The sequence below is a fragment of the Rhineura floridana genome, chromosome 18, assembly GCF_030035675.1.
Source record: "Rhineura floridana isolate rRhiFlo1 chromosome 18, rRhiFlo1.hap2, whole genome shotgun sequence".
Taxonomy (NCBI): Eukaryota; Metazoa; Chordata; class Lepidosauria; order Squamata; family Rhineuridae; genus Rhineura; species Rhineura floridana.
In genome coordinates this window covers 7,754,487-7,770,263 of record NC_084497.1, presented here as the reverse complement: position 1 = coordinate 7,770,263, position 15,777 = coordinate 7,754,487, and the positions used below count along the sequence as shown (strand labels likewise).

General features: G+C 45.8%; 2 protein-coding genes across 4 annotated transcripts in view; both read right to left on the bottom strand.

Moving 5' to 3' along the window:
* Window positions 1-1,899: 1,899 nt before the first annotated feature.
* Window positions 1,900-15,777, bottom strand: part of LOC133372425 (nuclear receptor ROR-beta-like) — a 60,077-nt gene continuing 46,199 nt past the window's right edge. For all 3 annotated transcript variants that reach the window (XM_061601021.1, XM_061601022.1, XM_061601023.1), the window contains exons 6-10: window positions 14,169-14,301; window positions 11,134-11,241; window positions 8,755-8,865; window positions 7,414-7,526; window positions 1,900-6,312 (exon numbers count right to left, since the gene is read on the bottom strand). In XM_061601021.1, the coding sequence (XP_061457005.1) occupies window positions 6,151-6,312; window positions 7,414-7,526; window positions 8,755-8,865; window positions 11,134-11,241; window positions 14,169-14,301 (627 nt within the window). In that variant the 3' untranslated portion in view covers window positions 1,900-6,150. The remainder of the gene's footprint in view (window positions 6,313-7,413; window positions 7,527-8,754; window positions 8,866-11,133; window positions 11,242-14,168; window positions 14,302-15,777) is intronic.
* TCF3 (transcription factor 3) overlaps window positions 4,564-15,777 on the bottom strand; it is a 271,367-nt gene continuing 260,153 nt past the window's right edge. The window contains exon 18 of the mRNA XM_061601018.1: window positions 4,564-4,594. Within this exon, the coding sequence (XP_061457002.1) occupies window positions 4,579-4,594 (16 nt within the window). The 3' untranslated portion in view covers window positions 4,564-4,578. The remainder of the gene's footprint in view (window positions 4,595-15,777) is intronic.

Here is a 15,777-nt window from a genome sequence, read left to right as displayed (position 1 = left end):
CTTCGTCACAAAGCAACCCAGGGCAGTAAACAACACAATCAAAAATTAAAATTAAAACATTTATCAACATTAAAAAGTCTAAACACAGTTGAATGAGCCAGGAAGTTTTATTTCTGTATAATACAGTAAGTTATCTTCATTTTTGTCTCTATGAAACAAAACAAGAAAAGGGAGGATACGGTGGCTCGGTTGGGACAAAAGTGCTAGAATGCAGTCGAATGTAGTTAGCATTAAGTAAATGTAGAGAATACTTAACTAGGACTCTGCAACACTTTAAAGATTAACTGGTTTATTGTGGCATATGCACTTGTGCACTAGAATCTGCAGTCATAACAATTGGAAGCAATGCTGATTATAGAATAATAGTTAATATTTTGCAATAACAAATTAACATAAAATGAGTGCTACAGTTCCTGCCCTCTGGAACTCCCTGCCTATTGACTTTAGTGTTCTGTTTGGTGGCTGCTAAAAATATTTCTGCTTAGAAAAGCCTCCCCAGACATGTAAAGTTGACATGTATCACTTTAATCCATCATCTTAGCTCAGAATGGTTGTAGATGAGGGATGGGGGAGCTTTTTCCACCTGAGGGCTGTAATCCCTTCTGGGCAAACATCTTGGGGCCATATGGCAATGGCAGGCAAAGCAATTAGATTTCTTCTGACGCCCTTCTGAAGGTCCCCCTTCCCCTCTGAGAGAGGCTCAGAGGGTGATAACAAGGGGCAGGGCCTTTGCAGTTGTGGCTCCCCTTCTGTGGAACACACTCTCAGGAAGCGTAAGACTTATCTATTCCCCCAGGCTTTTGATAGACTAAGATGATATTTTTGTCATTAACGTGTTGCCAAAGTTTCCTGAGTGGGTTCGTGCCCCACTTCCGCGGAGTTCGGGAGTTTTGAGAGCCAGCAATATTTACATATTTCTTTCTCTTTATTTTCTTTTGTATCTTTGCTATTTTTATTTATTGTGTTTCATTATTTTACTTTTTCTTTCCTTGTGAAATGTGCAAACAAAAAATTCATTAAGAAGAGGCATTCCCTGTTGCTTTGAAACGGAGCCAGTTCTTCCGTTTCTTGCATGCAGCGGGGAATGCTATGTTTTAGATGAACGATGGATGGACTACAGCTCCCATCGTCCCTGACCGTTGGGCATGCTGGCTGCTGGAGTCCAACAACGCCTGGCAGGCCAGAGATGTTCCCCATCCCTGGCTGCAGCACCCCAGATGCCCTAAATGAGGAGCATCTTAATTCTCCTCGGGGAAGGAAGGAAGGTCAAAATTGTGCTTCTCCACTTCCTCATTTGTGGACATTTGTCTGTGGTCAGCAGGGTTGTGGGGGGCATTTGAGGCTCTCCGGGGAAGCAGGCCGTGTCAAGGCACAAGTCAAGCAGAGAGCAAACAGCACCCTGGACAGCTCTTAGGGTCACCACAGAGACAGCCACCACCAGAGATGTTGTCTCCGCAAGGAGTTGGAGTCAACTGCAAGCCTTATATAGGCTGCCCGGGCCTGAAGTGTGTGGTAAGACCCACCTCCCTGAGAGTGCTTTCTGGCTGGTCAAAGGGCCCTCGCCTTCTTCCAGAGACATCTGCAAGGCTGGAGGGATCAAGGGATGGAGCGACTCCTCTATGAGAAACGGTTGCAGCATTTGGGGCTTTTTTTAGATTTGGCGAGTCAGAGGCGACGTGGTAGGGGTGCATAAAATGGTGCACGGGGTATAGAAAGCGGATAAAGTTTTTCCTCCTCCCTCTCGCAGATCACTAGAACTCCTGAAGCTGAATGCTGGAAGATTCAGGGCAGACAAAGGAAGGCCTTCTTCACGCAATGCGTAGTTAAAACTGTGGAACTCACCCCCACAAGAGGCAGCGGTGGCCACCAGCTTGCATGGCTTTAAAAGCGAATTAGACACATTTATGGAAGAAGAGAAGGCGATTAAAGCTACTAGCCACGATGGCTATACTCTGCCTCCACAATTGGAGGTAGGATGCTTCGGAATACCAGTTGCCGGAAACTGCAGGAGGAGAGAGTTGCTCTTGCCTTCAGGTCCTGCTCGAGGGATTCCCATTGGGGCATCTGGGTAGCCAGTGTGGGAGCAGGGAGATGGGTCCCCTTTTGCCTGATGCAGCAAACTCTTCTTATGGCCTTATTTCTTCATTTACGAGGAATCAACGAAGAAAAAGACAATGAACTCACTTTCCCCCACCCTGTAAAAGGCTTTTATTTTGTTTGATCCATCTGTGCAATATACATCTACATTTCTATAAGCATACATCCTATCCAAAGGTCTGTTTTCGCTTGCTTGCTTAAATACATTATATTACTTTTAAATTTTATAGGGGGGGGATCCTATCTCTCTCTCCCCTCCCCCAATTTAAATAAACACTTGCCTTCTTTCACGTTTTTCAACGGTCCAGTCCCTACTAGGAAATCTAAGGTTTCTTCCCTGCCTCTTTTCGTTAAAAAAATAAGTTACACTTTTACACAACAAGACGTTCAATGCAAACAGAAGCCGTTTGCTATGCTAGAACGAAAAATGCATGTCTTTTCCAGGACACCTGTCCGTACCTCATCGCGCGCGTGCAGTATTTGTGTTTCACAAATAAATGCTTTCAAAGTCTTTCCTCATTCATCCAAAACGTAAAACATGAAAGACTGCAATTGTATAGATTTCTCTTTTGCACCAACATTCACAAGAATAAATATATTAAGCAACTTTCCCCCCTGAGACACAGTGCAAGGGTTCTAGAGGTGATAAGTACACATCTACACTTTCTTTTAAAAAATTGTACATATATGTGTGTGTATTTTATATAGAGCTATATACTAGTGTATCATTGGGGGGGGGGAAATGATATTTTTGGTGTTGTTCCTTAGGACCTCTAAAAAATTTCCCCTCCCCAATGAGCCCCCACTTGGTCATGTTTCTCCACATCATGTTTTCAAGTCTATCCTAATGAGGACTAGAAGTTTTGTTTTCGAAAACACCATCTTATTGCTCAGAATCGGGCTCTGGTTTTAGGGGTTCTTCAAAACTCAAAGGGCACATCTATGCTACAAACTCAGGTCCATTTGATACTGGCTTAACTGGCATGACTTCAAGCAGAAAAGCTCAGGGATGTGAGTTTGCCAAGAGGTCTCTATTACCCTGAACTAGGCTCAACCCTCCCGTGCCGTCGTGGGGTTCATCTATAAAATGGGTCCCTAATAATCGGTTCATTCTCTGCAAACCGCTTCAAGATGAAAGGGATCTGGTGCCTTGTGGCCCTGAGCTCTTGGTTGAAACGCTGCATTTCAAAAGGGCATTGGGGTCAGTTAGACCCCCCAATTGACAAGAAACAGGGAAAGTGAAAATGCTACACATCCACTTTATTGGGGCCTGAAGGACTCCAGCATGGTGGAACCTCTCCTTTTAGCAACACAACAGTAGTCTTTTATTCATACCTCCAGGAGCTTTTGAGTTCATGGAAAAAGTGCATGAGTAACATTATCAAGTGCATCGAGCCCCCATAAGAATCAATGCCAGGCTCATTAGAGATCCCCTAATACCCTCCCCTTTATCGTTGTTAGCGGTGTACCATACAAAATTCAGATTTATTATAATTTATTCTACATTGTTTTCCCATTGGCAATGATCAAACGCACCTGAAGGGTGCTGCTTCTATTTTTGACCCTGACTGGGAATGAATAAAGTGCAGTTTGCAAAGCTTAGGAGATGCGGTAACGCAGATGGGCTGTAAAACCACAGTCTCTGTCGTGACGTGAAGTGCTGCCCTGGCCTTTCAGGTGGGTGAAACGAAAAGCAGACACACTCGTCCTTGTTGCACCTTGTTCCAACGACACCACTGGCCGGCCTTTCCTGTGGACACCTCCCTCCCCACCACACAGAACAGCAATGAATTCCCTTTTTAAACAAAACCATCTCTCTTCAACCACCCCACCTCCCTCTCTGTCCCCACAACAGGAAAAAAAATAGCCAAGGACATTATTCCTGCTTTCTTTAAACGGCACAATGCAGCGTCAATGAAAATATGGCAATACGGACTTTTCAGACAACTAACGGATCCACGGAGAGCGGGAAGAGGGCAAGACCTGGTCACTTGAGCCATGGGCTGACGTTGGATCTTGGACCTTTTTAAAAGGTCAGAAAATGTGAAAACGTTGAAGTGAGGGATATTCTGACCACCACCACCCATCGGCTGTACAGCATGAATATAATGAAATTCAGAACTGCCTGTCCAACACAGGACGATTCAAAGGCATGCAACTGCTTTTGTTGTCGTTGGACCAGCAAGCACAACATCCTGGAACCTTCTGTTATATCATAGGAGGTGTTGAGCTCTGTACCCCACCCAGATTTGTCCTGCAGAAGGTGGGTAGCTGTCCTTCACACCTCAGCCGGATTTCTTACATTTAGGAGAGTTTCGTTTGCCATGGGGAAAACATAGTGCTGTCAGGGACTGCTAGCCACGATGACTGTGTTCTCCCTCCACTGTGGGAGGCAGTATACCTCTGAGGGCCACTTGCTATGAATCGGAAGTGAGGAGAGTCGCTGTTGTGCTTGAAGGCTTGAAGGCTATTCAGCACTGGTTAGGTCTCATCTTGAATACTGCGTCCAGTTCTGGTCTCCGCACTTCACGAAGGATGCAGACAAACTCGAACAGGTTCAGAGGAGGGCAACAAAGATGATCAGGGGACTGGAAACAAAGCCCTGTGAGGAGAGACTGAAAGAACTGGGCATGTTTAGCCTGGAGAAGAGAAGACTGAGGGGAGATAGGATAGCACTCTTCAAGCACTTGAAAGATTGCCACATAGAGGACGGCCAGGATCTCTTTTTGATTGTCCCAGAGTGCAGGACACGGAAGAATGGGCTCAAGTTGCAGGAAGCCAGATTTCGACTGGACATCAGGAAAAACTTCCTAACTGTTAGAGCCGTACGACAATGGAACCAATGACCTAGAGAGGTTGTGGGCTCTCTGACACTGGAGGCCTTCAAGAGGCAGCTGGACAGCCATCTGTCGGGAATTCTTTGATTTGGATTCCTGCATTGCACAGGGGGTTGGACTTGATGGCCTTATAGGCCCCTTCCAACTCTACTATTCTATGATTCCCAGAAGAGGCATCCGATTGGCCGCTGTGAGAACAGGACATTGGACTAGATGGGCCCCTGAGGGCCCGCATTCATCCCCCAGGCTGGCAGCTCCCCAACTGTGTGTGAGAGCAAGTATTATTCACCTGCGTCCTCTGAGGGCAGATAACGTCACTCCATCCCTGCACTGACAGTGACCAGATCATTCCATCAAGTACCTGCCGTACAGAGACCCTTTTCTCATTATCCTCTTAGCAGCATTACGTCTCAGAAAGGGACGTCTTGGAGATCACAGTTCAGTTTTGTGCCCCCTCATTCCCGTCGGAGGGTCCAGCCCTCCTGGTTTGGGTTTCTAGCTGCCCTATATATATTTGTGTCTGTATGTGTGTAAAATTATAATAAAATCGAAAGGTTACCCACAATGCACTTCTCCTTCACTCCGGCCAAGTAGCCGAAGAGCCATTGCTGCCTCTCCCAGCCCTCTAATGGCTTTCCACATCAGATTTCCCAGCCAATCCATCGGGTTGAAGAAGTCCGTATTGCCCCGTTTTCATCCACGTTGTGTCATTTAAACTTTTGGGGAGGGAGGGAAGGAGCAAGAGCAAAATAACTGTCGTGATAACATACAAACTGTTATTGAATGAGGCGGGTGTGAATCGTGGTCTGTGGATGGGCGGCAGCAAGCTGTAGGCCCCGTGGGGAGAAAACATGCAAGGACAGGAGAGGTAACACAATGGTACTTACTGGGAACATTTTCTTTCACTGAACAGCATTTCACATTCATTTTGCCCGCATGGCAAAAAAAAAGTCAGGGTTTGTTTTTTTTTGTGGATCTTTCAAGGTGCAATTACATTCAAGAGCGATCACAGATGCAGCATAAGGGCGAGGGAAAGGTACCGCAGCCCAGAAAAGTCTTGCGGTTGGTCACTTTGTTTAAAATAAACTTCGCCCCAGCTCCTCTGGGGTCGTTTTTTATTATCATATTATTATTGTTCAGTCCCCTCCTACTCTCTCCGTTCTGCTAGCCTCAAAAGTTTTGGTCCGTCTCGAAATCTGTGCCGCAGGACCCCTCTTTACCTCTCCTGGGGGTCGCTGTAGTGGAGTTCAGAGCTGAAGACCTCTTTGTACAGAGGAGGAAAGTTCGTGGCAATCTCTGGATGGACGAGACGGAAGAATTCCAGCTTATCCAAGTGAAGGTTGCAGATTGTCTTCATCAAAGGAAGCTTGGAGATAATCTGCGGGTTTGGGTGTGGGGGGAAAGAGGATAGTTTAGAGACAGTGGTGGATAGGGATATGCAAATCTGTCCATTTCAGGGTTTTTTTCTCAATCTGAAGTTTGGTTCATATTTTCACATTGACTGTTCTTGTTGTTATGTGCCTTCAAGTCGATTACGACTTATGGCAACCCTATGAATCAGTGACCTCCAAGAGCATCTGTCATGAACCATCCTGTTCAGATGTAAGTTCAGGTCTGTGGCTTCCTTTACGGAATCAACCCATCTCTTGTTTGGCCTTCCTCTTTTTCTACTCCCTTCTGTTTTCCCCAGCATTATTGTCTTTTCTAGTGAATCATGACCAGTGGATTAATGTTATTTTTTTTGAAGCTCTCGTAAAAATTCATCAGTATTTTATTGCAAATGTCTCCCACTACACACGTTTGCATGCATTCCCCCTCATATACACTTTTTTTTTTGCAACCAATCTTCCTTAATAGAATGAATGCGCCACTTAAGATACCGTGACCAAATTTGACACCGTGGCTCAGGAGATGAAGGAGCAGGTTTTCATCTGTGTTTGGACAACACAGCTAGACACCATTTTGTATCCAGATGGCAGAATGAACCTTTCAAAATGGCATGGATTTTATTGTTCGCTAGAATTCCCAAACGACGCCAAGTACGAGGCTGCGAGCAAATAAATACGGCCAGTTGACCCATCCCAGAATCTAAGTTGTTGGGGACATTCAGGTAAGATTTCCCCCCATCTACTGCGGACTTTGTTAATCTGAGGCAGTGTAGTGTAGTGGTTAGAGAGTTGGACTCAGACTTGGGAGACCAGAGTTTAAATCCCCACTCAGCCGTGAAGCTCACTGGGTGACCTTCGGCAAGTCACTGCCTCTCAGCCTAACCTATCTCACAGGGCTGTTGTGAGGGGGGCCTCGTTTATTATTTATATTCATATTTATAGCCCGCCTTTCCTCCAAGGAGCTCAGGGTGCATGCTTCTCCTTCCCTCTCTACTTTATCCTCACAACAACCCTGTGAGGTAGGTTAGGCATTTCTCACCTCATTGACTGCCCCTGCCCCATTTTTAATTATTCCCCCCCCCCATGTTTACCTTGGAGAGTCTGTCTTCATTGGTATTTTTCTTCTGAATCTCATGCTGCAGAGCCAGGTAGATCTTATCCTGGAGTTTCTGAACCTTCTTCGACTCAGAGAGCCAGGGGCGATCTGAGGGATCGAATATCAAATTGGTTTAGTCTGCGCATCACTTGGATGGCAAAACAGCAGGCAATTTTGCACTTTGGTTACTTTGCGCTTACAACAGCGGCTGCTTTGGGGAGGTGACAGCATGCGAGTAAGCGAGAGTGTGTGTGTGTGTGTGTGTGTGTGTGTCAGAGTGAGATAATGTGAGAGAGCAAGGGTGTAGTTGTTCAGGATCTTGGGGGGTCTTAGACGCTATAATTATTTGGGAGCAGGGCCCTATGTCTCCAGCATCCTGCAGACTAATCAGCCAGAAAGGGGAGTGTGTTAGCCACTGAGAAGAGTCTTCTCAGAGGCTCCCTTGCCCTTTTCTGCTGATTGGAGCCAAACAGTGAAAGGAGGTGGGTCAGACAGTGAGAAGACTCTTCTCGGCAGCTAACACTCTCCTTTTTCATGCTGATTGGCTCCTAGGGGTGTCTGTTGTGGTGGGAGAAGGCACTGTAAACCCGAGGGCACCGACTGCCTTATCATCATCATCATTTGTAAGCTACTCTGGGGTAGAAATCTTTGAAATAAAATAAAGTAAAATTAAAAAATATAGTCTTCCTCCCAGGCACCTTACAGACGGTTTGCCTGGGAAGACCCTGAAAAGGGGGCCATGGGAGGTGCAGCTTCCCAAGGTCCCTTCAACTGGAAGCAGTTACCACCATTGGAAAGCCAGTCAACAACTAAGAACAGCTCTGCTGGATTAAGCAGTCATCCCACTAGCTCAGCACTCTGGCCTCTGCCACTGAGTGCCAGTGAGTAGGGACAGGATCCATTGGCCGGTGCTGGTTCGAAAGCATTCCATCGACCTAACAGGCTGCCATCAGTTCAAGTTCTTTATCCCCTAGCCACTACTTTTACCAATCTGTGTTTTTTTCCACTTGGAAAAAAATATCAATATTTTAAAAGGAAATATCAATATTTTGAAGGAAATATCAATATTTCCTTTAAAATATTGAAATATCATTATTTTAAAGGAAATATCAATAAATTATCATTATCACAATCGATATTTTAGAGGTGGATTTTTTTTTTTTAAAGTCCATTTTCACAAACAGCCGTGGAAATTCGCTACATTAAAATCCAATCCTCAACAATTGAGAATAAGCGAATTAATGGGAAATTCAGTGCCAGCTGCGAACTGGGAGGAATTCTAGCACATCTCAACCAGTGACTCTCTCCCCTCTTTTCGCCATCGCAAACCACTCACCTGGAGAGAGCAGGACCGCGGCCGTGAAGAGTGCCGTCTCCTCTTCTGAGAGCTGCAGCCGGCAGAAGTTCCTCCCGAGCTCGAAGACGGCACTGACAAGGTCATCGCAGCCTGTGGCAAGAGGTAAAGCGGAGAGGAGGTTGTTACCAACAAAGGCCTTTTCTATTGCTGCTGCAGCAGTATCACTCGTGATATTCCGCACACCGCTATGTTTTCAAGGCTTGAACCCGTTGTGAGCTGGGAATGCACTAGGGTGTTTCCGCACAAAGCCTTCCTCTCCCTAGCCCTGCCTCGATCCCTGACTTTTTGAAAAGGCAGGAGCAGATTCGGTGGCAAGCCTAGAGCCACCCTCTCTTGCCGGGAGTGTGTGTCTCCTCTTCTTGGGAGGAGGAAGGGTCTAATTGGGAATAGGAATCCAACCGCAAACAACGACCCTGCAAATGACCAGGAAGAAAAGGAACTTGGAGCGAGGATAGGAACGTCTCCGGACTTTTACCGGCTGAACAGCTTTCTAGTGAGGTCTCCAAAGTTTGGCTCAGCAGCTTAGCTCAATATCCCACATTAAGCTACCCCGGAACGAACAGGCCGGGCTAGACATGAGAGGGAAGCCATGTTTGTTTGGTCTGTTCACATGCAGATCAATGACATTTGCATCCCTTTTCTCTAAAGCTTCTGTGCCCCTTCTGATACGAAAACCAGATTCCTCCCATTTCATACACCAAGCGGATTTGCGTATTCACAGGGAAGGGGAACACCTCTGGCCCTCTGAGAGTGACTGGACTCCAACTCCCACCATCCCCGACCACTGGGCATGCTGGCTGCTGGGAGCTAGAGTCCAGCAACATCTGGAGGGATGATCAGAGAAGAGGCACTCCAATCTCTCAGGAGGGAATGCCTCTTCCGAATATTCTGTATTCTTTAAGGTACCTATCCAGTCAATACATTTATTGCACAGACCAGAACTGAATACAGAACATTAAGACATTTAAAAGACTTTCATACAGTGTCAACACTCACGGTTAAAATCAATAAATAAAATATGTGACTAGCCCTAAAACAAATAGAGCTTTACTTGTAAAACAGGTAAACATTACTATAACAGGAAATAAAATGATATTTAACATTTAATATCATGTCAGAGAGCATTCGATTCCTTTGAATGCTTTGATTTGGATTCCTGCATTGGGCAGGGGGTTGGACTTGATGACCTTATAGGCCCCTTCCAACTCTGCTATTCTATGATTTTATGCACTCGTATTTCCAAATCTCTATGACACTTTACAGAGATGGAATCCAGGAACTTTTCTCTGCGACGAGCAGCCTTCACCTCAAATGTAGCGACCCTCCGGATTACAAACTGATTTGTAACAGAAAGCTGAGTTTCTCTTTCACTCCCCAACAGTTCATTTTCTTTAGGAACGGCTCTAAGTAACTTTCTCTGACGTCAGGATATAACCGACACTCGAATATGAAAGGAACTGGTTCTCCACCAACCTCTCTTGTGCTGGTATACCACTAAATCTCCCCCAATTTCATCATCGTATCCATTTGTTGAAAGTGTAAACGTGTAAAATTTTTACGAAATTCCATTGTCATGGGGAATGACAGGTATTTTTCATCATGGTGCTCACATTTTACGCTGGCTAGCCATTTCGCTTTTCCTGAGGATGTGAAGGCAGTTATGTCCACTTGTGCTCCTACATCCGACGCTCTTTGTTTTAAAGGTATTATTGGTAATGATCATCCTTGGATTCAATACCTGAATCCAAAATTTGGAAGTAGCTTTAAAAGTCTCTGCAACCAAAAGTCTCCTTGAGGAAGTGTCCTCTGGTCCTCCGGGCAGATCTTAGGGAGTCTTTTTTCCATTAGGTTATTTATGGTGCACACCAATAATTTACCATCCTGAGATATCCTGAACCAACATGGTCGCCATGTTGGCCTCTCTTTATTTATTTAGTAAATTTATATACCACTTTATAGTTCAGAAATCTCTAAGTGGTTTACATATTCTAACAAAAAGGAATCAGTATAAGAAATGCAATACAACTCCACATTCAGAACCAAACAAGACTACTATTTCTACTGCTACTATTACTTCTATATTTTAAGTAACATAATTAAGCATTAGATATCTCTAAATTTAAGTACATCAGTAAAATAACGGAACCGCAAAATCAAATCATATAAAAACCATCAAAATACGACATCAAAATGTAACACAAGTACAGTATACTGTATATAATCATGCAAATCTCATTACAAAAAGAAGCCTGCATTGAGCAGGGGGTTGGACTTGATGGCCTTGTAGGCCCCTTCCAACTCTACTATTCTATGATTCTAGGATCTATGATAAGCTTTGTGCACCCTCCACTTTCTTACCGAGTGACTTAAACAGTTGCATTCCCGCGTACTTCCCAGCAAAGAGAACCGTGTTGTTCAACGGGTTGAAGGCCCGGATCATTCGGACGAGGAGGACCTCAAGGCATCCTGGAGCAGACAAAGGTGTCAGAGGAGGAAAAATGTTTTGATCGTTCCCTGGCCAAATTAAGAAAAGCGGGTGGGCAGAGAGATTTGGGGGGGGGACGGAGTTGGAGATCCAATCCATGAATCAAGATAGGAAATAGTTGGGATTGAACTCCCATAGAAAGGCAGGAAGTGAGAGCGAATAAAACAAACCAAATGGAATTTGTTTTGGAATAAACGAAGGGAGGAAGGAAGAGAAAGAGACAGAAATAGAAGGGATAAGGAAGTGAGGGAAGCACATTTATTTATTTAATAAATATATATATACATATGGCTTTTTTGTGATAGAACTCCCTGGTATTTTACCAAAAAAAGTACTGCAATTAATGTATCTATACCTGTGTGGGAAGGTTAACATAAAAACAGTCAAAACTCTAAAATACACCTTAAACACAATATTTTTTTCCATATTACGACATTTGTATCCCAACTTTCCTCCAAGGGGTTCAAGATAGTTCCTTCATTTAAATATTAATCATAGCAATTAAAAATATCCAAAATACTGGGGTGGGGGGAATCATAATACCCAGAAAACTAACTTTAGACAGACAGATACATAGATACATAGATAGACAGATGTAGATGTAGATCTATCTATCTATCTATCTATCTATCTATCTATCTATCTATCTATCTATCTATCTATCTATCTATCTCCATCCTGTGCATATCTATCTATCTATCTATCTATCTATCTATCTATCTATCTATCTATCTATCTATCTATCTATCTATCTATCTATCTATCTATAATAATAATAATAATAATAAATTTAATTTCTTCGTCGCCTATCTGGCCAATGGCCACTCTAGGCGACTTACAAAATTATTAAAATACAATTAATAAAATACAGTAATACAATAAAAACAATAGATCTACAACAACAATATTAAAACTGGGTAGGAGGCATTACAATTATATCGATTAACCCTCCCCGGATACCCCGAAGGCCTGCTGAAAAAGCCAGGTCTTTAAGGCTTTCCGAAATACATTTAGGGAAGAGGCATGCCGGAGATCTTGTGGGAGGGAGTTCCAAAGAGTGGGGGCCGCCACTGAGAATGCCCTCTCTCTTGTACCCACCAATCTGGCTGTTTTTGTTGGCGGGATTGAGAGAAGGCCCTGTGTGGCCGATCTTGTCGGGCGGCATAATTGGTGGCGTTGAAGGCGCTCCGTGAGATAAACTGGGCCGAAACCGTATAGGGATTTAAAGGTCAATACCAACACCTTGAATTGGGCTCGGAAAACAACTGGAAGCCAGTGTAGGTCGAACAACACTGGTGTGATGTGATCTCGGCGGCGACTATTCGTAAGTAGTCGAGCCGCCGCATTTTGTATCAGTTGTAATTTCCGGACCGTTTTCAAGGGTAACCCCACATAGAGCGCATTACAGTAGTCCAAACGAGAGGTGATCAGGGCGTGTACCACCAGTGGGAGCTGATGAACAGGAAGGTAGGGTTGCAGCCTTCATATGAGGTGTAGTTGGTACCAGGCTGCCCGGTTCACTGCCGAAATCTGAGCCTCCATGGACAGCCTGGAATCAAACACAACCCCAAGGCTGCGGACCTGGTCCTTTAGGGGTAAACTCACCCCATTGAACTTCAGGTCAATGTCACCCAACCTTCTCTTGTCCCCCACAAGTAGTACCTCGGTTTTATCAGGGTTCAACTTCAGCTTGTTCCTTCCCATCCATCCACTCACGGATTCCAGGCAGTTGGACAAGGTCTCCACAGCCAACTCTGGTGAAGATTTAAACGAGAGATAGAGCTGAGTGTCATCCGCATATTGATGACACTGCAGCCCAAATCTCCTGATGATTGCTCCCAGCGGCTTCATATAGATGTTAAATAGCATGGGAGAGAGGATAGAGCCCTGTGGCACATCACAATTGAGAGGCCAAGGGTCTGATACCTCCTCCCCCAACGCTACCTGTTGGTACCTGTCGGAGAGAAAGGAATGGAACCACTGTAATACAGTGCCTCCAATTCCCAATCCCTCCATGCGAAGCAGAAGGATACTGTGGTCGACAGTATCAAAAGCCGCTGAGAGATCGAGGAGGACAAGAAAGGTGGATTCTCCCCTATCTAATGCCCTCCTCAAATCATCAACCAGAGCGACCAAGGCTGTTTCAGTTCCGTGACCAGTCCTGAAACCCGATTGGTATGGATCCAAATAATCCGTTTCATCCAAGTGCGCTGACAACTGGTTGGCCACCACTCGCTCAATGACCTTGCCCAGAAATGGTAGATTTGAAATTGGGCGGAAGTTATCTATCTATCTATCTATCTATCTATCTATCTATCTATCTATCTATCTATCTATCTATCTATCTATCTATCTATCTATCTATCTATCTATCTATCTCAAAATAATTGAGTAGCACTGTTTAGCAATCAGCAGTGAGGAAAATGGCCAGGCAAAAAGGTAAGTCGTTAGTAAGTGCCCGAAACACACTACAGATGGGTTTTCCTGGACAAGAAAAGCCCCACTGAATCAGACCAAAGACCAATCTAGTTGAACGTCTTGTTCTCACAGAGACCAATGAGATGCCTCCGGGATGCTTGCAGGCAGGGCACAAGTGCAAGAGCCCTCTCCTGCACACTCTCCCTGGTTTTCAGAGGCCTCTGATCCGGGGGGTAATATATAGCTGCCACAACTTGTAGCCACGGATAGCCTTGTCCTCCATAAATCTGTGTCATCCCATCCCAGTTGCCCACCATCAGCTGCAGAGGCAGCGATCGTAAGAACTACTTCATGCAGAGGAGGTGCTCTGCTAGTGAGCGATGGCTTTTCACCTCCCCAAGACGTCTTCCTTCCTTGGAAATTCATACCAGGGGGAATAAGGAAGAGCATTTGATGAGAATCGACAAACCGTCTCTGGGCTGCCTCTCACCTGCTTTGAGGAGAATGATCTGGTCGTTCTGGCAGAGATCCATGAAGCCGTCGATGTGCTTGGCAAACTCCACGACGTACTGGATGGCGTTGGAGATCTGCACCGCACACTCTTGCCACATGACCTCGCAGCTCTGAAGAGCATACAGGGGGAGGGAGAGAGAATGTGTCAAACCTTGCATCCTGACACCCCAACAGACCTTCTCATCCTCCTCCCCCATGCATGTCAGCGAAATGGAACCTCCTTGTGCAAAGGCAGTTGTCGGAAGGCAGAGCTGGGGTCCCAATCCCGGGGAGCTGGATCCCGGAGAGTTGGGAGAAGAGTATTCGGATGGATGGCAGAGGGAAGGGGGAGGAACTTCCCCCCTTTGGAGCGAAGAGGAACTGCCAGTGATAAGGTCGCTTAGCAACGGGGAGCCTGAGCCCTCCCTGGACATTCTCACGCCTCCCCCTCTTTCAGGCTCAGAGCAAGAGGGGGAAGAGGGAGGGCTGCTCACAGCCGAAAAGCGGGGAGGCAGTATACCATCAGCCCCTCCCCTATCCCCCATCCTGGAATCGGAAACTTCAGAAGAGGAGGGGGTGATGCTTCCCCCCTCACCGCGCACATGCAGACAGCTGAAAAGACAGGAGAGAAGGGGGGGAAGGCGGGCAGTACCTGAGGGGCAGTTAAGGAGGAGCGAAAGATTGCGCGCCCGTTTGGCCCCTTCTTAAAGAACAGGCAGGAAGAAGTCCCTTGCTCTGTCAACTTTCTCCCAATGCTGCAGGACCTGTATCCCTGTATTGATTCATGAGAAAACGCAGTCTTTGTTTGGACATTACCCTAATAAAACACGAATTAACTACAATCGTTGGTCTGGTTCCTGAGTCACATCCTGGGCCTGACAGCTTGACAGAACCACCTAAATCACCCTCAACGCTCTCTTCACTTGACTGGGACAAGATGTCAAAGGGAGCAGCGGGGGGGACGAACCCCACTTCTGAGACGGAAGAAGTGGAACTCCTGAGGACTAAGGTAGCTGATTTGCAGACGGATGTTCAAGCCCTGCTAGCAGCAGTCAAGGCGCTGAAGACGGATAATCAAACCTTGAAAGCCACGATAGACCAGATGCGAACAGCCCCTCCAGCTGCCGTAGTAAAGGTTCCCATTGGATTGCCCCCAAAATACGCGGGACAAAGTGATCAGTTGGCAACCTTCGTGGCTCAATGTGAGTTATATCTGGATGTCAGGCACACGGAATTTCCAGACGATGGGGCTAAAGTAGCTTTCGTGATTAGCCTCCTGGAGGGAGAAGCTGCAAAATGGGTGACTCCGTATCTCGTGAGAAAGGATACTGTCTTAGGAAGGTACAGAGGATTTATACAGGAGATGACCGAGATGTTTCAAGACCCGCAAAGGGCTGAAACAGTAGCGCGGCAACTAGGCGCTCTGAAGCAAGCTAAAGGGACTGTTTCCGAGTACACTAACGCTTTTAAAATTCTGTCCCAGGAAACTGGTTACAATGACGCCGCCCTGATGTTTATGTACCGGAGTGGATTAAATGCTGAAATCCTGGATGAGTTGGCCAGGACCTCCCCCCCCGCTGACCTACCAGGGCTCATCCGGCTATGCC